Raw genomic sequence first — 22,251 nt, 5'->3', positions numbered from 1 at the left:
GAGAATAGACCAAGATTCACAGCGATAAACACAGCTTCCCAGACCCAGGGTCCTTTTCGTCGCAACAGCACCTGAGGAGTGGTTTGTCATGAGATGCCGATGCCGAAAGAGCCCCACAAGGCCGCCCTCCGATTGGCTGGCTGTACGGCTGCAGCCGACGCGTTTGCTCGCGTTTGTCTTAAGCTTTCATAGCTTCTGCTGTGAATCAACCTCATCTGCTAGACTCACGGGGAGTTGGACAGAGGGAAAGCGTTACAATAACATCAGTTTGGGAGCTCAGACATGGTCCTGTTAGTCCCCGAGCTCTAACACCGGCAGCCACTATGTCATTTGAGTGCCCTATCTGTGGCAGACCAGTGAGGCAAACCAAAATCAACGACCACATTGACTCAAATTGCAAGGATTTCATCGAAGTGGTGGACGGGAGTGAATCGTCCTCCCAGAATACGGCCCCATTCTCTGATTTCTTCCAACCTCTGGCAAAGAAATCAAGCTTGAAATCGATACCAAAAGCGGTCGCTAGCGGAACCCCCGGTCAACCCTTTCAGGGCGCGAAGAGAAACCTTCCCATTGAAGAGCGGGGAGCCACCCAAGCTTCCAATAGCGACGATGCTGAATCTGCAGTCCCTTCCGCCGATCGCTCCGAACGTCGTATCAAGAAGCCAAAGCCAGCGAATGCTTTCGAGAAGGCGGCACCGCTCGCGGAGCGTATGAGGCCACGAACGTTGGATGAAGTCTGCGGGCAGGAACTAGTGGGGCCTAATGGAGTGCTTCGCGGTCTCATAGAGACAGATCGGGTGCCGAGCATGATACTATGGGGCGGAACAGGGACAGGCAAGACAACTATCGCTCGAGTGATAGCGACCATGGTGGGCAGTCGTTTTGTGGAGATCAACAGCACCAGCTCAGGTGTGGCGGAGTGCAAGAAGATTTTCGCAGAGGCGAGGAATGAGCTTGGTTTGACGGGCCGAAAAACAATAATCTTCTGTGACGAGATCCATCGCTTCTCGAAGTCGCAGCAGGATGTATTCCTTGGTCCTGTGGAAAACGGTCAAGTGACCCTCATCGGGGCTACGACTGAGAACCCATCTTTCAAGGTTCAAAATGCGTTACTATCACGATGTCGCACGTTTACTCTCTCAAAATTAACCGACAGTGACATCATCTCCATCCTTAACCGTGCACGAGAGGTTGAAGGCCCAAACTATTCGCCCACGGATCTGGTGGATGAAGAGCTGGTTGCCTACCTGGCGGCATTTGCTGACGGTGATGCGCGGACGTCGCTCAATTTGCTAGAATTAGCGATGGATTTATCCAAACGCCCGGGAATGACCAAAAGTGAGCTAAAAAAGGGACTGACCCGTACATTGGTCTATGATCGGGCGGGGGACCAACACTATGACACCATATCTGCTTTTCACAAGTCAATACGGGGAAGTGATCCTGACGCCGCTCTATATTACCTCGCGCGAATGATACAATCCGGGGAGGACCCACTCTACATTGCACGGCGGCTGATTGTCATTGCTTCGGAAGACGTTGGACTTGCAGACAACTCAATGCTTCCTCTTGCCACAGCGGCGTACACGGCGGTGGAAAAGATCGGCCTACCAGAAGCTCGGATCAACCTTGCCCACGTTACAGTTGCCTTGGCGTTGTCTCAAAAGAGCACGAGAGCGTATCGAGGATTGGGCAGCGCATTTGCGGCTCTTCAAGAACCTGGTGTTGCTGGGTTGCCTATTCCGATTCATTTACGGAACGCACCCACGAGACTCATGAAAGAGCTGGGATATGGCCAAGAGTACAAGTACAACCCAGACTATGTGGATGGAAAAGTTGCCCAAACCTATTTACCGGACAGATTGCAGGGCCGTCAATTTCTTGAAGACCGCGATCTTGGGACTCGTGTTGACCCTGAACTCCCAGAACCGTGACAAATAAGGCTATCTATGATGATGTCAATTTAAACCCGAGATATCGCCGTTGTTATTCTCCGGCGTGACGTGAGGTGACGTGAGCTCCGCTGTCCGTGATTCGCACGGATGCACCCAAAGTTAACCTTGACGGGAAGGCTTTTAGCGCCCCTTGCCATAAGTGGGGATGTATCACTTGTGGACGCCAGAGGATGCAACACCTTCAAGCCTCTAGCCTGATCACCTGCACACTTACTGCGCGAAACAGAGCTAGTGGGCGCATTCTACCTACCGCCGCCGCCCATGTCTCCCAGCGATGACGACTGCTGCGCGTTGTGTCCCCGTGACGTCACCACGAAGTCACGTGTTTTGGCGTCTTCACCTTTGCGATTCTGCCACCGCCCTCCCCACCGCCCTTTTCAGCCAATCGCGTTCGGCTAAGCCGCATGCTGCTATTCCTCATTCGTGTCGGGCGAGCCAAACTGCCGCCAATAATGGACCAGCACGATGAATGCGCCGCCGACCAGATCGACCGTCATGGCAGGGATGCATTCTGCTCGATTCGCAGCAAAGACGCTGAACGCCTTAAATTCTGCCCTTTCTTCTTTTTTTTCCCTTTCTTGTTATCATGTCTTGTGCCTTCGATCTGGGCCTTTCTACGGCGCAGGATGACGGTACGAGCAGGCATTATAAACCGAGAAATCCAGAGATCGAGGCTGTCGGGAGCTACCGATATCTCAGTCCATTTGTCATCACCTTGTGAGCAATGGAGCACCCTCAACGAAATCACTTCGATCGGCAGCATTCCTCTACTCCGTTCTTTTCATCGGCCCATGCCGAATACCCTTCGTTTCAGGTACTATTCCATGGTTACCCAGACCAAGTTACGAACCTGTGAACCTACAGTTACTGACCCAATAACTCGGGTTTTTGAAGCCTCAGCCTGATGCGCATCACCCTTCCAGTCCGAAAACTAACCCAGTCCTTCCAACCAATGCGGACCTTATAAGCCATGGAGGTGCCATGTTCTCGCCAATTATTTATGATTTCGAAAATGAACTTTGTGAAATAAATCCGTATTCGCACACAGCGTATGGTACCGATCTAGCAAATACTACGCTTGCCAGCGTTTATGAAAGCAATGTTATCCCACAGAATACACTCGCTCATGCTTGGCAAAGGCCGAACACCCCATCCGCGAACTCCTTACCGATTCCTCCCCTGGACTTTGGACACTCGTTTAATACAACACCCTTACAGGGTCATACAGCCCCAGTCTTCGCCCATGCTCCTCAGCAAGCCCCAATAAACGCGGTCAGCAGTATCCCGTCATACCATGTCTCTGGATTACAAATACCCCAAGGAGATCCACCAACAGCCAGTGCTCAGAGTTTGGACACCATATATCAGGACCCCCACCGGAAACATGCCTATCTTATGCCATTGGCAACGGCTCCTAGAAAGAGGCCCGAGCCCAGCCCTACAGCCTCGCTTAAACAGCATCCCAACATCGAATACACTTTTGTTTGTGAAGACCCATCCAAAAAGCCAATTGGAATAGATCCGCGGCTACGGAGACTCAATCTTAATGAAGAGTACTCGCAAAGGTTACAGGAAGAGGAACGCCTGCACAAGGAAGCTATGAAGGAAGTTGGTGGATCATGTATCTGGTGTAGCCAGATGAAAAAGCGTTGCGATCCTAATAAAGTTTGCCTGGCTTGTGAGAGACGTGGCTGGCCTTGCTTGCGTTCTTGTGATCAAATCTGGTTGTATGCGCCGATTTCTCCTACTTCTAATGGAAATACCATGGGCTCAAAGGGCGATCGACAGAAAGCCCTTAATACTGCTAAGCTGATAACATTCTCCGGGGCTCATAAGTTGGCCCGTCTGTTACACTCTGAGGTGGAAGCTCCCTTTCTGGCAGGAAAGGCCATCTTACAATGTCGCTGGGGTTTCCCTAATCTCTCAGGGTTGATTGTTTTGGATTCAACCTTGCTGCGTACTCCATTGGAGGAATACCGCCTGCCAAATGCCACCAGAGAAAGTCTAATTAAGACCATACTTAGTATTGTCCCTGAACCCAGACTTCTAAATACGGCTGATCAACGAGAGCGGTCCGAGATCTTGAATATTTCGATCAAGATGCTGGGTGTGGCTACTTTTGTTATCAGCGCCGCACGAAGTGAGCTATTTTCGCGGCCTGTTGATCTCGTCGGTGGCCGGGTTGCTTTTGCATACTTGTTAACTTATCTAGCCCAGATACTAGCCCAGCTGTCTGAGGAGTTTTCTCTGGAGCTGTTCCACCTGTTGCGCCAGAGGCAAAATCGGAAGCCCGTTAGCGATGATATTTTCCTAGCTACCGGGCTTTATTACCGAGTTTTGTCCGGACTTCATTGTTTTAAACCTGGATCCGACTCTATGATTGAAGAAATAATATTCGCTATGAGGGAGCAGCTGGAAACTGTAACATCCTTAGTCGAATCCCTATTACGTTCGGACCACCTGGCAGGCACTTGCATCCAGAAGTACACTGGATCTTCATCGTCTGTCAAGGCAGAGAAATTCTGGAAGCACTTCGACGAGCAAATACCACCTCTCCCTATTCTCAGCGGCATGCAAATCTCATTGTATTTTTACGACAAAACTTCCTTACCTACACCTACTGCATTGTCACGACATTTCCAGCCGTTTTCTTGTCCGTCGTTAGTTACAGTGCCACAGCTGCTGTCAATGAGATTCGAGGAGTCCTTCAATTTCAGAACAGACAAATCTCCTCCGATACCTGGCCCCGATGCCGTGTCTTTCACAACCGAGCCGGAGAATTCAAAATTTCTCCCTCACTTCGGAACTTGGGCTAAACCCATGTTCGACGAAATCGCGAAGAAGACAGAAGAAGACCAAGATGAAATTATTTCATTGTCTGAGATAATTGTTGAAGAGTCTAGCGCTGGTGAACTTGACGGTGTCACCTTCGTCCCCACAGAATCAAATTCATGGACAGTTTTGGGATCAATCATCCAAGAGGATCAATCGGTTTTTGATTCCACGGACTTATTCTTTAATTTCGAGGGATACTACGCGTGCGAGAATGAGAAGTGGAGTGAAAAGACAAAGCGAAACAAATCTAATTCATCTGGAAAAACAGTTCGCGGCCGTCCTTCGAAACGGCCCATGGTTGAGCCAGTGATTTAGCATCAGTGCCTGCTGCGTTTCTAATTTTTTCTTTGGGTATCATGTCTCAGTATATTTTACTTATATATTCCCAAATGACTCTGCTCTGGCATGATTTTTTTCCACTGCCTAGAATGTTTTTAACACATATACCATTGGAGGAAGGAGCTAGATTAGTGGCTTACATCTCGATATTAATGCATGTTACGGAGCACACTGGGTTCAAGACTGAATGGTTTCGCGGAGCTCTATTCTACAACTACCCCTGTTTGGATGACAGTTGCATTGAGATCGAAGTCGTAGACGGGAACCTGCTTAGTCAGCTTCGAATCCGTCGCGTCGACGAGCAGAAACGTCAAGGAACGGGTTTAGTAGAAAGAACGATAACGCAGTCCCATCCAGCTGCTTTTTGGACAGTTTTTGCATTCGATCTTGACGGGATATGTCAACGTAAACTCTTGGAACTCTCAGCCCCCTCCCCGCTCTTGTCGTCCAACTCTCGTCCGCAATCCGTCCCGCGCAGAAAAAACAAACAGAAAGACCAGCCATGGCTTCGTCTGGCCATCCCTCGTTCCAAACTCGCTCCTCCTACGCAACCAGCAAGCTTCCTGACCGCTCAGGACTAAACCCAAATCCCTTTGGGTCTGCATCAGTGCTTTCGCGGCGAGACAGGGTTGGGGATTTCAGCGGCGACACGGGAACCGGTGGTGGAGGTATGGGACTGGGGAAGTCGACGACGCATGGATCAACAATGGTACAGGGTCATAATCCGCAGCAACATGGTGTGCAGTCGCATCAGGGGAATGCAGGCGGATTGGGTGGAATAGGGGCCGGTGGTCCCGGTGGAGGGAATAATAATCCGCTCAATGACCTTTCTGAGGAGCAGAGGGAGGAGATCAATGAAGCTGTAAGAAAAACCATCTTTTGCGCGTTCACTTGTTTTTTCTTTTCCTTTGCTCTTATTGATTCGATCGCTAACTTCTCACCAGTTCACGCTCTTCGACCTCGACCGCGATCGTCACATCGACTACCATGAACTCCGCGTCGCCATGCGCGCTCTCGGCTTCACACTCTCTAAACCCGACCTAATCTCCCTCCTCACAACCTACGGCGTCCCCCGCCCCGCTGCCGCCGCCGCCAACCAACCCAATCAACCGCAACAATCCCGCCAGCCCCAAGCCGCGCAGCAACAACAACAACAGCAACAGCAACCCCCACCCCACCCGTCCTCATTGCTCATGCCACTTTCCTCCTTCCAAACCATCACAGCGCGCAAGATTCTCGAACGAGATCCACGTGAGGAGATCTTGCGTGCGTTTGAGCTGTTTGATGAAGGCGCGAAGGGATATATTGACCTTGAGGACTTGCGGCGCGTGGCGCGGGAGTTGGGAGAGACGGGGCTGGAGGAGGAGGAGTTGAGGGCGATGATTGAGGAGTTTGACCTGGAAGGGGTAGGTGGAGTGACGAGAGAAGGGTTTGTGGGGATTTGTTTACAGTGAACTTTTTCTTGAGGGTTGAGACTGCATGTTTACGAAACCAGGAATGGGAATCAGATGAGTATGGAGATATGAAGGTATTAGAGGGTAGAGGCTGATGGTTAGCCTCTTTTTTTTTTTTTTTTCTTTTCGAGGGGAAGATGTTTTCCCCTTTCGAGCAGTGTTCGCCGCTTTAGCGATGCTTTAGTTGCAGTTTCTGGAGATTTATTTTGGTCCTTGGGTCGGTGTCAGGATGGAATGGGATGCGTTGAATTGGTGGTCCCGTCTCTCTATTCGCATTGAAATGAAGCGAACAGCCGAACCTCTGTCTAAGCCTCTTTTCCTACTTACATATCCACGAAACCCCGAAATCCTTCAGTTATCAAAAACGGAAGACTTTGTATGTATATATGATCATGACTCAAACACGCCCTCAAGGTGACTAAAACTCAAGCCTTTATATATGTATATCTTATATATGCCTTCGCAAATCAATGTATGCTCGATTTTCGAGGGGAAAGTAGGCCACAATGCCTTTTTTGATCCATAATTTCAAGTAGCAGATGCAAGCATGCCTCCGGAAAAAAAATTCCCTCTCAAGTCCCGATATTCCATGCAAATGCAGCCAAAAACCATTTCACGGTCAGTTAGCTGGAGGGAAAAGCCTCAAATTCGTTCCATACAATACCTAAGCGTCAACCAAAACCAGACCCTTATTATCCACGCCAATATAAAAACATAAAATAAATTGTGAAATAGATGCAACATAGTAGTCGCCTCTGAATGATAACATCTCCAAATCCAATGGAGAAGAAGCGAGAAAAAAAATGTACAATGATCGTAGATGTGCGATATGGGTATTGAACCCTGCGCTGCGATGTGATGCTGCGTGTCAAGGAGTAAAAAGAAATGGGTACAGGTAATGAAACGCTCAACAAAGGACATAACACCGGGTACCAAGACAGATACCAAAAATAGACACAGAAGCGGGATAGAAGACGGATTGCTTTTTCATACAATCATAACATGAGTCGACATTGCGCAGAGAGTTATTATGCGTAGCGCGGCGAAGAAAGACCTTCGCGTCCATAGTTTGGCGGATATGACGGCGGCGGGGCATAAACCGGTGGTATATTCTGTATTGGAGCTTGTGGAGGTCCACGGTTATACCGATTTGGTGGCATTGAGCCCGTCCACATATCAGGCACACCTCCCATGCTCATGGGTTTCATCTTCCTATTCTTAGGTCTTGGCCGCCGGCAACGACGTACGATGCAGGCGACGATGCAGAGAATAAGGAGACCGCCCAGGCCAGCGGAAAGACCAATGACAAGTGTCTTGTTCCTGTCAATCCACGACTTTATCTCTTTTCCAAAGGAGCTTCCGGTACAGGAGCCCTGTTATAAAGTGTGAGCGTCGAGCTAGAACGACGATTCTGGAGGGAATAGGAATTTGACTTACATTTTTACATACTCCACCAGCAATGCATGGTGTCCCGTCCAAAAAGTTCTGCATTCCGTAGACACACACGTTTGGAGATGCAGGAGAATAGCAGTCGATGTTGCAACTCGACTGATCACATGCCCGTGTGTTGTTGCCGTCCAGCCTGCCGCCCATCAAGACTTTACATTGCATATCCCTGCTGGTACACTGGCCACTGGCACATGCAAGTCCAGAACCGCAACTTTCGCCATCTTTCTTATGTACATCTTCAGGGCACAAGGCGTTCTTGCCTGTACATCTCTCTTCGGGGTCACAAGGGCCGGAGCCGGGCCGGCAGACAGTGTTGGCTGACGCAAACTGACAACCTCTGCAGCACTCCTCATTGGAATCATCACAGACAGCACCATCACGGAATTTGCAAGTTTTGGGGTCACAGCAACGGTTGCTTCCGCATAATTCGTCGCCACCACAGTCGCAATCCTCGCCTTCTTCGACGATACCATTACCACATTCACTCCCGGCGTAAGTCACCACGTTTCGATTGTTGGTTAGACACCCGGTACGAATGGAATTTTGACCCATAGCCGTGCAAACTTGGCCAACAGTACAGGCAGAGAAATCAGTGATACCTCTGCCTGACGTTGGATTCATGATGAATCTTCCATCTGCATCACAGCTGTCGGAAGCCAGAGGGCAGCAGCGAGAAGTAGCCGGGATTCTTGGGTTGCTGCAGAGATCAGAATCGCAGTCGTGAACGGCTCCGAAAATATGGCCTGCCTCGTGGGCAAAGACTTGCCATTCCTGTGGGGTCCGCACCACTACACCAGTGCTGCTCACTGACTGCGTAGTGGTGTTCTCACGATCTGTTTGCTGAGTTGCATCGGTGACACATACCTGACCTAGCCAAGCCAGGCCAACCTCAGGGCCCGAGCTGCAAGTTGTCATTAGCATCCAAAAGGCATGGTCATCGTTCTGATCACCCCTCCAGGACGAAAAGAGGTTCAATCTCTCGGTGATGCTGGGCCCTGGGTTTTGAGTGGTGCCACAGCCGGCATTCCAAGGGGCAGTGGGTGGCGGAGTCGGCGGACAATCCTGAGGGACTACTTGCACCTTCTTGAGGCCCAGAGTGATATTGAACGACTGTTCATAGATTTGGGATGCGGTATTTACCACGTTGACGATGTTCTGTTGTGCTGCCTGAACAGAGCCGTTGAAAGACTTAGTGTATTCACAATCAGCAGCGACGCCAATCAAGGCAACCTTTCTCGTCTTAGGGCAACCAGCAGTGCTCCCAATCGTTTGTCGGACGTTTGTCGGGCCACCAGAACCTCCACCTCCAATATCGTTTTGTCGTTTGCTGATGCCCAGCATGAATTCGAGTGGCATCGAGGCCCAGGTACTTTGATCACGCTTCACAACTGGGCGAAAAAGCGGGTGATCTGGGTCATTGTTGAAATCTAGTGCATCGGAACCGCAAGAGCGTTCAATAGGTGAAGACCGTTTGAGGTTTGAGTGTATATCTCGACCGATATCCGAATCACGGAAAACGATCAGGTATTCCTGCGTGGTATCCTCCAGGGCTGGGTCCGACGGGTGCCTCGTTTGTACATAGTTGGACCGTAGCATAACATGATGGTGGTCGTGCATTATCGTAAAAGTGCCTTCAAACAAGGGCATTGCTCCATCTTCATGGACCACGATTCGTGCCCAGCCCGATTGCTCCCAACCGGCGTCCGTCTCGACCCACGCCCACCCCTTGAACACTTTGTGCGCATGTCTGTCGATGGACTGTATTTCCTGGACACTGCCCTCACTGTCAACAAACTGTATTTGCGGCTCGAATCCGAGAATGTCATGGTTCGGCTCCAAGCTCAATTTTATCCGCTGGTTCTTCTGGTGTAGCGAGAATGTGACGTCGAAATTCGAAAAGGCGTGGACTCGTCGTGACGGAGTATGGATAACTGGATCTTCAACGAGGGATATATAATTAATCCTGTCTCTTTGCGAATGTGCTGAGCGTATGAAGTGTTAGCGATGCACAGCAGTCGGAGAGTTCAATGCCAACATACCAGCGACATTCTGAAATAGAAGTGATAATAAACCAGTTGCCGCTGGAAGCAGACAAGTTGGAAGCCTCATAACGAGCGTGTCGATGGTTTCCACGCAGCGGCGCCGTGCTGGAGAGGGGGGGACAGACGGGTTCCTACCCGCTCCACTTGCGTCGAAGAGATGTCACCGAAGAAGACGGATCGCGACGGCATCAAAAGGTCACAGATAAATTCAAAGAAAGAAGAAAAAGCGTGCACAAGATAAAAAGCGAAAAGTAGTTATGGATAAAGAGGATCACAAACAGCGAGAGAAGCCTTTCGACAACCCCCAGGCTTAGCAGATGGGTGATGAGGTGCTAAGGCCTCGGCGATGTGGAGCAGCGTCGAGGCGGATTCTGTGACGACGACCACCAGAGCGAACGATCGCAACGGCTCTTCACCAGGCAATAAATGAACAGCAATACAGCTCTTTTGTCGAATCGGTTGAATCAACTACACTTCACTCTCGCTAGCAAGTCGGGTATCCTTTGTTTTGGTGCTGTTCCCTTCACCCGTGTGCGAGACGAGACTGAAGCCCCAGAGATGCGAGGCTGGACGGTGTCGTAAGTGATACACTTGGCGCCAGCAAGGTCCATTCGGATTGGCCAGCGGCTCTGTTTGTCGTGCAAAGTCTCTCGCGTGGATCGCAGCCGGTTGCAGTCGATAGGGCAGAGAAGATCCCTGCCTGGCCGGATGTCGACGGAGCACGCTGTGGCGCAGGAATGCGGATGTCAGACGGTTGAGTTCTTTGCAAATCTTTCCACTGGGATTTTGATATTTTTACGAGATGTGAACTAGCAAAAGCTGACAATGAATGAAGCTCTTCGATTCTGAGGCAGTTAGCCTGCGTCAATCCCAAACCTTCAGAGCAACCGGGCGCATAATGAGACACGGCGTCAAGCCCCAGCTTCAAAATTAGACCGTGGATTGTGCCAGAGTCGTACCCTTGGATATTACCTAGTTATGCCTTACCTAACTACTGAATTAAGCTGCTCTTGACGGATTATTTTCGCTGGCACTGATTTCTCGTGAGCATGATGGTGCTTGGGTACGGGATGTTCGGGAGGCGCTTGAAGAAACCCTTAGCTCCCACGGCGATGCATTCTGCGTATCAACTTTATATTGACAGGACCATAGAATCCCAAATCACTAATCGGGACAAGACCTGTTTTCCTCATTGAGTTATAAGACTGACAATTATGTGAAGCCTGCGCGAAAAATCGCATGACATTGGAATAACTACATCAGCAACTGTCAACAAAGCCATTCCATGGAACAGATCGGGAGCAATATCAGGTAACTCCCCTCTACACCCGGTGACTATCCATAAATCAAATAATCTTCTCCAAACTAGACATTCAAATAAACACAACTTCCCCTGATGAAAGGGGCTCCCCTAAAAGGAAACCAAATTCCTACTCTGCGAAAAAAGGAAAACCTGCCCGATGTTTAAAGGACTTACAGAAAAAAGACCCTCCCCATCCGTTTTGATCCCCGATATGATCCACCCATGCCGAACCAATGTTGCATCGCTCGAGAGAGATTCTCCCAAACCCACATGTTGATATTAATATTATGAACTCAGATTGCGGAATCATTAAAAATCGGATATACGGCCCGTCAGTACGCCTCAAGAATATCCCCACCTTCATTTATGTAGCAGCAGGCCCAGCGATCAGTCTGTCGCCTTTTCCTGGCTCGCTGACCTGTAGTATGCCGTAGTTACAGAGGACAGGGGGGGATTCCGGTCTCTGTAAAGGTGTCGGGTTTTGAGGTCACCGCTGGACTCACCTCGATCTGATGTTTTGGCTGCTCTGGAAAATGATTCAATACCCAATATGAGCGCTGCAATCGCCCTTCCCCCTCTTTCCAAGCGCAGTTCTTTTTTCTTATCATAAATTTTCTTTTAATCTTTCTATATATCTGCGATTTGTGATTCCACACCTCTCTAGCGTGCCCCATTCGGTCCTGGTTTGCTCCTTCATAACTTTTCCACAGTTGGCGATAGATGCCAGGAATCAGGATGAAGTCGTGAGCAGTCTGAAAGGGCTGGGAAGATGCACGTAGGTAGAAGGTGAAAATTTTGGAGGTCAACTTGATAAGGCGACACAATGAATTTCTAGCATCTAATGCAAAAATGGGCCGGCTTGGGCCGTATATTCGATTCAATTCTGACTTCACATTTGCGTAGCATTGACGGTGAATTTGGTGGGATTCAGGAATGGATAAACTGCTTGCTCAGTTCTCCCTGGCTCTGTTGTGCAAACAGATTTGCTAACATTGGCAGTGGCCATCACATTTCTGTGATTCAGTCTTCTTGTCGCTTTCGCTGGTGATGTTAATTGTTAGAACATTTATCCAAGTCTTAGTTCACTCTATTAAACAACAAACTCTGGTAGATTGATATCTAGTAAGGGCCAAGATTGTCTATTGACAGTGCAGCATCAGGTGGAATCTGTCAATTTGTGGCTGGTTTTAAATTGACTGATAGTGGAGGAGGTTCAATTCAATTGAGTATAATCTCTTCACTGTGTTGCGAGGTAATATTATCTCGGCCAAAGGCAGTGAAGGGCTACCTTGGCATCCATCCGATGGTCCATCGCTCGTTCTTCGTGGAGCTTCGTGCCAATGCTGTTCACTCCAACCAAGATCTCTGGCGGGATCGAGAATCTTGTCAAGGTACAGTTGTTTACCCGCCTTGATCTTGGCCTAAGGTAAATAAATATTGACCAAAGTCACCTGCGGGTTTCATGTCTGCACAGAATGATAGATTGAATGCGCTTGGACCGCAAACCAGGGTATGAACGCACCACAGATCGTGCACTCGTCATGCGGAGTGGCGGAGTTCTCGCTTTCACCATCTTCATCGCTTGTCCATTCAAGGACTGCCGCGTCACCGCGTGTCTGATCTACCTCTCCATCAACAACATGCTTAAGACCATGATGCTGATTATCAAAGTGGCTCTCAGTTACTCTGTGTGAGCATACCGCCGGCAAGTTTGAAAACTGAGTCGGGCGCGGGCCTTGGTTTCGGAACATTGCTCCAATATCCTGGCCGACGCCGCTATTCTCTGAGCCGGCGCATTCCATCATATTCGTCGCAGCGATGTTGATAAGACTTAGCTTGTACCCGGATTTGTCTGGATGAAGGCGTCGAAACAGCGGGACGATCGTATCCTCAACCAAGCGTTCTGCCAGTGCCTCCACAGTCTCGCTAAACGAGAAGACAAATCGAGGCATGGGGCATGACTTTGATATCCTGTTGCTGTGGAGCTGGTGACCTACATCTGGCAATGATGGAGGACGTGAGCGAGTTGATAGGCGTAGTGTTCGTGGGCATCCTAGCCATCTTTTCTTCCTCTTAACAGGCAAATGCCTACCTGCTTGGACCGTGGCATGTCCTGTAGTAAGCTCTTCGCCTTCTTCATCCTCAGTTAGGTCAGCATGCATTCGACGGAGGAGCTTGCGAGTCAGCGGAAGTAACTCGTTTCGAACGGACTGGAGATTATCCACCTGGGAATAAGAGTCCTCAATGCTGATCTGCGAGGGGAAAGCCTTTCCCACAGCCACCTCTGTGTCGTCAACTCCGTTAAGTAGCCCCCAGACCTTGGTGCCAATATCTTTGGGCCAACCACCGCCCCGAAAGATTTCGTCGAGCTTCACCGGCCCCATCCCGGGGAATGAGCGAACGACATCTACGCTAACGTTGTCCTCTTCCGCTAGGCCTTCGTATACATCGAGGTTGGGCTCTCGGCCAAGTATATGGGTTCTAATTCGATGAGCCATCTTGAATCCGATGCCGGGAATCTTCCCAATCTCATGTTGGCCAAGGAAACTGGCCACATTCCCACCTTGGCCGTCATCTGTTGCTGAATAGGGAGGTCGAAGCGTCGTTTGGAGCCGCGGTTTATTGAGGTTTCCCACCAACTTCGCCAATAGTTTTGATGTGGAGATACCAACTGTGGCTGTGTAGGGTGTATGTTGCTCCAGTTGGTGTCGAAGATAGTTTGCTAGGTGCGACCCAAGTCTCAACCCTACATCCAGCGAAGAGAACCACAATTGTTCTCCGTCTTCTTTTACAGAGGGGCACGGTTCAGCAGGATAAGTGGGACCACAAAATGTTGAAGCGTCAAAAGCGAAGCCCACTGTTGGATCAAATTTGTCGAGCTGAAAGAAGGAGTTTTGAAGATCATGTCGATTTAAAAGCTGGGAGTTATAGTTTATCATCGAAGTCACGTCCAAAAATACCTTTGGGTCCTCCGGCGTCAGTGAATGTAGTTAAAATTATTCCGAATCTGACCAGGACCTGCACGGTATCCCAGTATCCCAATCGACTCACCTCATCAAAGCCTAACTTCTCCACCCTGTTCCCCCACGTATTCTTCTTCAAGAAGGCGTGCAGTTCCTTTGACGCATCCCGGAATTTGGTGAGATCCTCGCCAAGCATAATGACCACGTCCGGACAGATCCTCTTCGCCTCCTTGATGAGTTGGAGCTTCCGTAAACCCCGTCGTCGGGCTTCATAGTTGCAAGTCACGACGATTTGCTTTTGTTGCACAGCAAGCGGAAGGGACTTCAGCGCAGGGTTTTCGGCTTCGAAAACCGATGCGTAAAAGCAATCATAGTCCTATCACCGGGAATGAAAACGAAAGCCCCAACCCAAGTTGACATGGATTGGGAGCCCCCCATGAGACTTGTCAGTTCGGCATTCATTTGGAAAGTGTCCGACACACGTGCTCCGATGCAAACAAAAATTGGAGTAAACCAGAATATTCCCTGTGCCAGCATTCAACACAGGGCAGATCTTGGGGAATGAAGGATGTGCGGCAAAGTTCCGTGGATGGCCTGATTTTCAACAGCAGGATTGCTGGGAACAGGGCATGGGGGGAAATACTGATGAGTGAACAAGGCACAACAAGGTCATCGATATGGGAAGGGAGAAGTCAAAAGACGGGGAGATGCTAACAAAATGAATGATGACCCTACTATCATCCCTGCGCAAATCTCTCTGCTTGCGGAGGATCGACGTCATTTGTCTCTTGCCTTAGACAAATGTGGCTCGGAGAACGGGCATGGAGGCACGGAGCAAAGGTCTTCATGGGGATGCGGAATATTATTGACGGGGTGCGCAGCGTAAATCAGCGATACGGTGCATGCTCTGGTCACACAGATGGGCGGGAGAGACCGGGGTGAACAGGGAGCAAGTCGTGCAGAACGGCCTTTCTTTTGCCAGGGAGGTCGGCGAGGGACGGTGAATGGCGACGGGAGGTGCAGACGGCAGCCAAAAAGCACCGCGCGGTCTTGGCAGCGCGCCAGCACTGAGTACACAGCACAATGCGTGGACTGTCACTTTGTCGAGCTGGAGACTGGTCCAAGGGACAAGGTAATATGGGCGGCGTTATATCAACTAGGATAGGCTGCAATCATCAGTGTCAGCCTGTCAGGCGGAAGCCAGAGGGTTGATGGTATGTAGTGACCTGAACCCAACTCCATCTGATCCATTTTGGCCCGCGGGTGTCTGTGCATCTTTGGTTCTTTGTTCCGCGGGGTCTCGTAGCCGTGGATTCGGCTCAAGAACGCCAGAGTTGTTTCGATACCAGCTGGTCAACCGACATCACCGACTCGCCTTACCAATGGTACAGCTCGGTCCGGTGGAAAGTTCCCGTCCGTGGATTCTGATTTGCAACGGCAAGGCCGCATTCCTCGCATGATGGCTTGATTCTAAGCGAAGTTGGGTTCAACGGCAGCCACTTTCACCGGTGGATGAAAGTTGGGGCCATCACATATAATTGCGATCCCAAATCCAGTGCAGGCCCTGCTCCTCCGCGGATCTTACTAATTGCTCGCGGAGCCCTGTGGGATAAACCTAAGCGCTTAGCATAATCAACTGGTTAGGGCGCGATGTGGCAGTCGATTGGCACTGGCCCTTGGTGGGCGCGGAGCAGGTAACGGTTTCACCCATTTGACTATCTATTCAAGCTATAGGCTGGTTGGGATTCTCACAAATCCCAGTTACACAGGGGCTCTTCTCTTCAATATCGCCGCTTTTATCCTCCCAGCACTCTACGCAACCCTGTCCAAGCTATGGGTCGCAAAGCTCGATGCCTCGAGGGTCGTGACGACTGATGTCTACACATACATAGGCGTGGTGGCTGAGGTCATCAATGAAGGCCTGCCTCGCGCAGCCTGGGTAATCATTGGAGATCGAGCATCACGCTCTCTCGCGTCAAGGCTTGAACTGGCCCACACGCTCATCATCTTCCAAGCTATTCTTGGCTTGATCATGAGTATCATTTTTGCATCGGCGGCCAACCAGTTTGCTGCGGCATTCGTACCAGTCCCTGTCCGCGATGCCAGTGTATCGTATGTTCGAATCAGTAGCTTCTCTGCTCTGAGCTCAGCTATCGAAGTTGCGGTTTCGAATGCCACACGAGCGCTGGATAAGCCAGACGTGCCTCTGGTCATTAGCTCTACTAAATTTGTGGTAAACATCATTCTCGACTTTCTCATTATCTCCAAATACCATGTTGGGAGCCATCGGCCTACAGTCAACCTGCAGGCCGGTATCCGTCTAGCTTGCGACATGGCTTCTGCAATTTTAGGCGTTATTTATTTTATATGGTTCACTCAAACGCAGCAGGGCGACAAAGTCTGGTCGAGGGTTCGGATGCAGTCGAGCCTTCGGGCGCTGACCGTTCTCCTCCGGCCAGGTATCATCACGTTTTTCGAATCAGCAGTTCGGAATACATTATATCTCTGGCTTGTAAGCGGAATCGTCGCAATGGGAGCCGATTACGCGACCGCATGGGGCGTGTTTAATACCATTCGCTGGGGGCTCGTCATGGTACCTGTACAAGCATTAGAGGCAACCTCACTCACTTTCATCGGCCACGCATGGGGGAAATGGAGGCGGAGGATCGGACTCGACATTCGTAAAGCCAAATTCTTGCGGGATGATCTGTTTAGTAAGAATCCGCCCCGTTTCGCCAAAGTGCCCGTCGACTGACAGTCGCATAGCCATTGCGCGGCCGGCCCTGGTATCCGCAGCTCTTGCTCTTGCAGTGGAGATTCCGCTTTGCTTACTCCTCGGGTTCTTCGGCTGCCGGCCATTTGCCTACTACCTGAGCGGATCTCGAGCTGTCTCAGAGATAACCGCGCATATGTGGCGAACAATTGACTGGTAGGATGTGTTCCTCCTGTCCTTTCGCCCCCCCGCTCCCTCTGCACCCCGGCTGACCCGTTGTAGGTGCTATCTGTTCTATGCAGTTTCGACACAGCTAGCTGCGATCCTCCTTGCAACCCGACCACGTTGGTACCTGCTTCAATCCCTGATCTCGAACATCTTTTACGTTCTTCCCTGGGCGATTGTCTGTCAGGCAGCGAATTTGAATGCAAAGGACGCATGGACATATCACAGTCTCGTGTTTGGAGGGAGCCTGGTCTTTTCGTTCTTCACCGTTCTGGTTGTCGATGGTCTTTGGGCGTGGATTCTGCTCACCGGGCGAGCGTATCTGGAAGCGTTCCACGATGCAGAGCAAAACCAGGATCAACAAGCCGTTGAGCCCTTCATGTAGTTAATCGTAATCTCTGAGAACAAAGCGCTTTCCCGTGCCTGCATGCCGCGCCTTGGAAACACGGCGTCCTCCGTAGATGCTGCTTCGACTGTGCGTTTGAGTTGAACTGGAGAGATTTGCCATCGGGCAGGGCTAGTCCCCATCCAGTCTAGCGTCGCAGCCAGGTTTAGTCAGCCGATTGGCTGTTTATTTTTAGACATGGGTTGCGCCCAAGGCAAATCGAAGCCTCGAAGCGGCGGCTGGAAGGTCGAAATCCAGCAGCTTCTCCACGTCGTCGTCGTCTTCAGTCTCGATCGTGGCAAACAGTGTCGGCAGTCAACCCATTTATGACTCTTCTCCAGGGCAAAGTCTGGCTCTGTCGCGGGCACATGCTGCCCGTACCACGCCCTCCTTCGCGCCAAGTCCCTCTTCCCTGTTGCTTTTGGGTGATATCGTGGACCAGCGTGGATAAGAACACAAAGTCTGAGTACCCAAAAGTACGAGGGGTCACCCTGCAGCATACCATTTCGGAATTTCCCACAATCGCCTTTTCGGCATGTGCTGATCAGCATTCTCCCCCATCTGCAAGGAGGGAACTCATCTCCGGGAGAACGGAAATGGTGGCCAGATGCGTGATTTTGGGGTGCTTTCCTGCACCCACGAACCGTCGCTGATGATGGATTGCGCCGGCTCGTGATTCGCTCGACGGACTGCGGTTTTCGGAATCTCGAGCCGTCTCAGCACAAGGGGCCGAAAGGGCTCAGAAATGGCGAGCTCCTCACGGAAGAGAGGGAGTTGTCAAGAGTACGAGCTACCGCGCCGCAAAACGAGCTGAATCCGGTGGTCAAGTCCTGACTCAGGTTATAGTTGGGACGCTCTATCACCCACCGGGCCCCATCCTGGTTCTTTGCCCTATGAAGCAAGGCTCGTGCTCTCTTTGCGAGGGGAAGTCTAGACTGTGAAATCGTGATTACTGATGAAGTGCCCAGGAGAGGCCCGGGAAACGACCCAAACGACGCCCACCCACACTAAAAATACACGGCAGCCAGTAAGCGCTTCGGATGCGGAGAAAAGTGGCCATTTCTTAGCGGTGAGAGGAACCAACAGTTCTCCATCAACTGGAGAGATTTTGTGCGGCCGTTCGCCAACCAGAGCATGCACACCGGTCCACATTATTCGAAGCATCGCTGCGAGTCAGAGATTGCCTTTTGATTCTTATTTGGATTGGCCAACCGCCCATGTCGATGGCGGACCTGCTTCACATATCCCTCCCAAAATAAACTCCCCGATTTTAAATTTGCTTTTTCGTCTCGTCTCTCAGCTATTTTTATCTTTTTATAACATCATGGCGACCGCCAACGCTCCCCCCAATCAAGGATTCTTCTAATTGTTGAGGATATTTTCCCTTGCCGTTTCCTCCTCTCCCCCCCCCATGCAGTTCCTGTCCAGATCCCTATCACACGCATCTTGCGAGGGTGTCTTTCAGACAGGGTCCTACCTTATTAGTTAGTTTAACTTTGGCATTCTGCTGAAACAACGATTCAATAAAAAAAGCTGCCTGTTCCAGAATATTTATACAAACCAACAATGCTTTCTTTGCAGTAGATTTGCCGCTTCCTAACGCTTGCCACTATGGATACGTCAATTGACTCTATATTTAACTGTTCTTGTGTTTTGTTTTCATGCATGCATCTCATATGCCTCAACCGTTCTCGGTCGTCGATGAACTTGGATGCGGAGTTTTAAACTCCCTGACCGGTTGGATTTCTTCTCTCTTCAAGATGCTCGCAATTTCAATGAAGAGCCAGCATCCTCATCTACACAACACAGACCCAAGTTCTTCGGATAGCACCTCACTATCCCCTCCTAATACCTCCTCTACCGCTGTCGCACAAACGGTCAAACCCCCTCAGAGCTCCACAACCTCCAGCACCATGCTGGCTGTCGCTACCCCTTCACTACCTCCAGTTCCTATCCTCCAGGGCAACACCGCGGCCAAACGCCCCAAATTATCGCTTCAGACATCTTGTCTACCTGTTGCATTTGGAAACTCCACGACCGCCTTGTCGCTGAATCACTCTGCCAACTGCTCCCCGTCTCCCACCGTCCGGAACACGTTCAGAAATGCGTATGATGCATATCGACGCACATCCTCGCCAGCCCCCACAAACAGAAATGAATTTTCCTCAAGGGAGCCAAAGTCATCCAAACAGGAGATATCCGCCGCGCATCAGCCCCGCCATAGCCACGATGAGCTCCCGTATCAGCTGCCGCTAGGGATCCGTGGCATTCTGCGCAACTCGCCCCACGTCGCGTCAACACTAAGACGAGCGTCCCTCTCAGCGCCCGCAGCAAACGGCTCCGGAAATGGACGGCGGGCGTTATTCCCGGCCCAGAAGCGAGTCAACTACCGATATCCCCTCGACGAAGAAATCAAAACCGTGCATTTCGTCGCCAGGCACTCTGACCTCACATCGTCCGACTCCTCAACCTATTCATCCTCCTCCGGAGAAGAAGAGCTCAAATCCGACAACTCCGACTCTTCCAGCAGCGCCTCTGACGAAGACGCCGCTGCAAGCAAGGAGGTGCGCACCTCGCCTGGAAAACGGAAGAAGCACGCTAGACAAATCCGCGCCGCTGGGCTTCGTGACCGCGCCCCGCGCGCAGACGATGACCCCGAGACTCCACAGACGCCCGTTCGGCGGCGCAGAAAACGGCAGCGCCAGTGGCGATGGACGTTGGGCCCGATCAAGGATGGTCACGTGGATCTTGCCCCGGGCGGGTTCGCTGCGCCGGAGAAAAAGGAGGCGCACGCATCGCTGGGGATTGACGGCGAGAAGTGCCCGTTTGGCAGTCCGTTGACGGTGGCTATCCAGTCGAGGCCTAGGGCGAGCCCCGTGTCTGCGACGAGCGAATGACGCTTTTTTTGCTTTCTCACAACGGCATTTTTACTTCAGCAACTACCTCGATTATCTACACGGTTTAATACCTTTCGTTTGGCGCCTTTTTCTTCTTATTGCATTTTTTTTGGCATATTAGCTCTTCATTCTCTGTTGGTTGATACCACGAAAACGAGCATGTACCGGTCGTCCTGGCGTCTTCACTGTTTGGATATTTTTTTTTTTTTTTCTTTCCAAAAAATAAGAAAGGATTCCTACTCCAGTGCAATATGGCACTACCACAAAATCATTTCCTATCCTCTCATATCTGCTCAACCTGTTAGGCACTCATAGGTCATTTGGCCTTTTCGTTTAGACAGTCTTTCCAATATCAAACTGTTGGTGGCTTGAGAGTGCATACATATGCTTTGAGTGGCCTATCGAAAGCCCTCTTCTATAGATAGTTAACTTGTTGCTCACTCTAGCTAGTTAACTAGTTAGTTAATCGACCTCGGCTTGAGCGGCAACAAGAACAGAACCCAAAAGCTCTTTTTTTTTTTTTTTTTTTATCATACCTAACATCATGCGCGGGACGTATCTGCACGCCAACTGGACTTCCTCGTGTTGCCGTGACAGCGAAGAGGAAGCAACTCAAGACCAACAAAGCCCAACCGCAGCCCACCCTCCAAAAGGTTCGATTGACCGAATACAGAATAATGGCAATTTTCCCCCAACGCACGCATTCCAGCGTGCTAGCTTTTTCAAACCATTGTGTCCACGTGTGCATCAGCAAGGCTGAGGGGTCGGCTTGTTCATGCATGTTTTTTTTCGGGCGTTTGCAAAACACAAAGAAGCCACCTCTCTCGTCTTCCTTCGAGAAAACTTCCTTTGCTTGCAGGATGCATCATCTCTGCTGGAAGCATGCCTTGTCGTGAAGCTGCCGACGAAAATGTGGAAACGATAAAAAAGCTTCGTGTTCGGCTACGCAAGCGCGTAGGACGGATCCCTTTTGCTGCATCTTGCGCTCGTCCTTTCGATGCAGAGCTTCTCCAATGACCAGGAGCCCTTTATGAGCGTGTTCGGACTTCCATACGTGGCTTCTCGCATGGCTCTAATGGCATTTTGCAGAACAAAAAAAAAAGAATGACACGAGGAAGTCTTGAATCCTTTCCAGCGTGAACCCTGCTGAAGGCTTAGCCGCCATCATCATTTGATGAAACAGTCTCAGGTCGTGGTCCCACCGGAGCTATCTCTGGAGCTTCACTAGCTAGTTCGTGGACGAGGGTTTCGCCGTTGGAAGCTCTAGCTATTTTTAGACCCATGAATGTTTCAACGGTTTTAATGACAAAGGCGAGAGAGAGATATCCTCTAAGCGGCTAAGCGAGGCTGTGAGCCTGTGGCTCATATTTCCTTCCTAGTGAGATTGGAAGTGCAATTGATGGCGAACTCGTTGAGTACAAAGTCGAATTATCAATTCCTCCGCTAGCTATTAACTAACTAGTTAGTAACCACAGGGCTGGAAAGAGAAAGCTGACAATTGCAGCAAGGCTTATCAGCCATATAGAAGGCTTTCTCTTCTTACAGCCAACTATTCCGCATGTAAGGGGACAGCTGAATATTGATAGCCACTCCCAGGTGCTCAATGGAGTAAAGCTGTAGCTCTCGATGTGGATCAGAACAGTGGTAATTTGGACAGAGCGGTTAGATGCTGGTTTCAGCAGTCAGCCTGT

At 50.4% G+C, this 22,251-nt stretch overlaps 7 protein-coding genes across 7 annotated transcripts; 5 read left to right on the top strand and 2 right to left on the bottom strand.

Annotated features, from left to right (window-relative positions):
• Window positions 1–323: 323 nt before the first annotated feature.
• Window positions 324–1,934, top strand: UREG_05096 (uncharacterized protein; the record flags this gene model as incomplete). The annotated part of the gene is made up of 1 exon (XM_002584361.1): window positions 324–1,934. The coding sequence occupies one exon, from the start codon at window positions 324–326 to the stop codon at window positions 1,932–1,934; it is 1,611 nt and encodes a 536-aa protein (XP_002584407.1).
• A 647-nt stretch (window positions 1,935–2,581) lies between these two features.
• On the top strand, window positions 2,582–5,105 carry UREG_05095 (uncharacterized protein; the record flags this gene model as incomplete). Its single annotated transcript, XM_002584360.1, has 2 exons — window positions 2,582–2,672; window positions 2,896–5,105. 2 exons carry the CDS (start codon window positions 2,582–2,584, stop codon window positions 5,103–5,105), a joined length of 2,301 nt encoding a protein of 766 aa, XP_002584406.1.
• A 526-nt stretch (window positions 5,106–5,631) lies between these two features.
• Window positions 5,632–6,583, top strand: UREG_05094 (uncharacterized protein; the record flags this gene model as incomplete). Its single annotated transcript, XM_002584359.1, has 2 exons — window positions 5,632–5,991; window positions 6,074–6,583. The coding sequence occupies 2 exons, from the start codon at window positions 5,632–5,634 to the stop codon at window positions 6,581–6,583; spliced, it is 870 nt and encodes a 289-aa protein (XP_002584405.1).
• A 1,323-nt stretch (window positions 6,584–7,906) lies between these two features.
• On the bottom strand, window positions 7,907–10,141 carry UREG_05093 (uncharacterized protein; the record flags this gene model as incomplete). The annotated part of the gene is made up of 2 exons (XM_002584358.1): window positions 7,907–10,014; window positions 10,072–10,141. 2 exons carry the CDS (start codon window positions 10,139–10,141, stop codon window positions 7,907–7,909), a joined length of 2,178 nt encoding a protein of 725 aa, XP_002584404.1.
• A 2,696-nt stretch (window positions 10,142–12,837) lies between these two features.
• Window positions 12,838–14,802, bottom strand: UREG_05092 (uncharacterized protein; the record flags this gene model as incomplete). The annotated part of the gene is made up of 3 exons (XM_002584357.1): window positions 12,838–14,295; window positions 14,429–14,716; window positions 14,749–14,802. The coding sequence occupies 3 exons, from the start codon at window positions 14,800–14,802 to the stop codon at window positions 12,838–12,840; spliced, it is 1,800 nt and encodes a 599-aa protein (XP_002584403.1).
• A 1,188-nt stretch (window positions 14,803–15,990) lies between these two features.
• Window positions 15,991–17,663, top strand: UREG_05091 (uncharacterized protein; the record flags this gene model as incomplete). Its single annotated transcript, XM_002584356.1, has 4 exons — window positions 15,991–16,019; window positions 16,075–17,054; window positions 17,107–17,269; window positions 17,336–17,663. 4 exons carry the CDS (start codon window positions 15,991–15,993, stop codon window positions 17,661–17,663), a joined length of 1,500 nt encoding a protein of 499 aa, XP_002584402.1.
• A 1,760-nt stretch (window positions 17,664–19,423) lies between these two features.
• Window positions 19,424–20,560, top strand: UREG_05090 (uncharacterized protein; the record flags this gene model as incomplete). Its single annotated transcript, XM_002584355.1, has 1 exon — window positions 19,424–20,560. One exon carries the CDS (start codon window positions 19,424–19,426, stop codon window positions 20,558–20,560), a length of 1,137 nt encoding a protein of 378 aa, XP_002584401.1.
• Window positions 20,561–22,251: the final 1,691 nt, after the last annotated feature.

The sequence above is a fragment of the Uncinocarpus reesii genome, genomic scaffold, assembly GCF_000003515.1.
Source record: "Uncinocarpus reesii 1704 scaffold_3 genomic scaffold, whole genome shotgun sequence".
Lineage (NCBI taxonomy): Eukaryota > Fungi > Ascomycota > Eurotiomycetes > Onygenales > Onygenaceae > Uncinocarpus > Uncinocarpus reesii.
The sequence above is the reverse complement of the archived record's forward strand: the minus strand, read 5'-3'. Positions and strand labels throughout refer to the sequence as shown.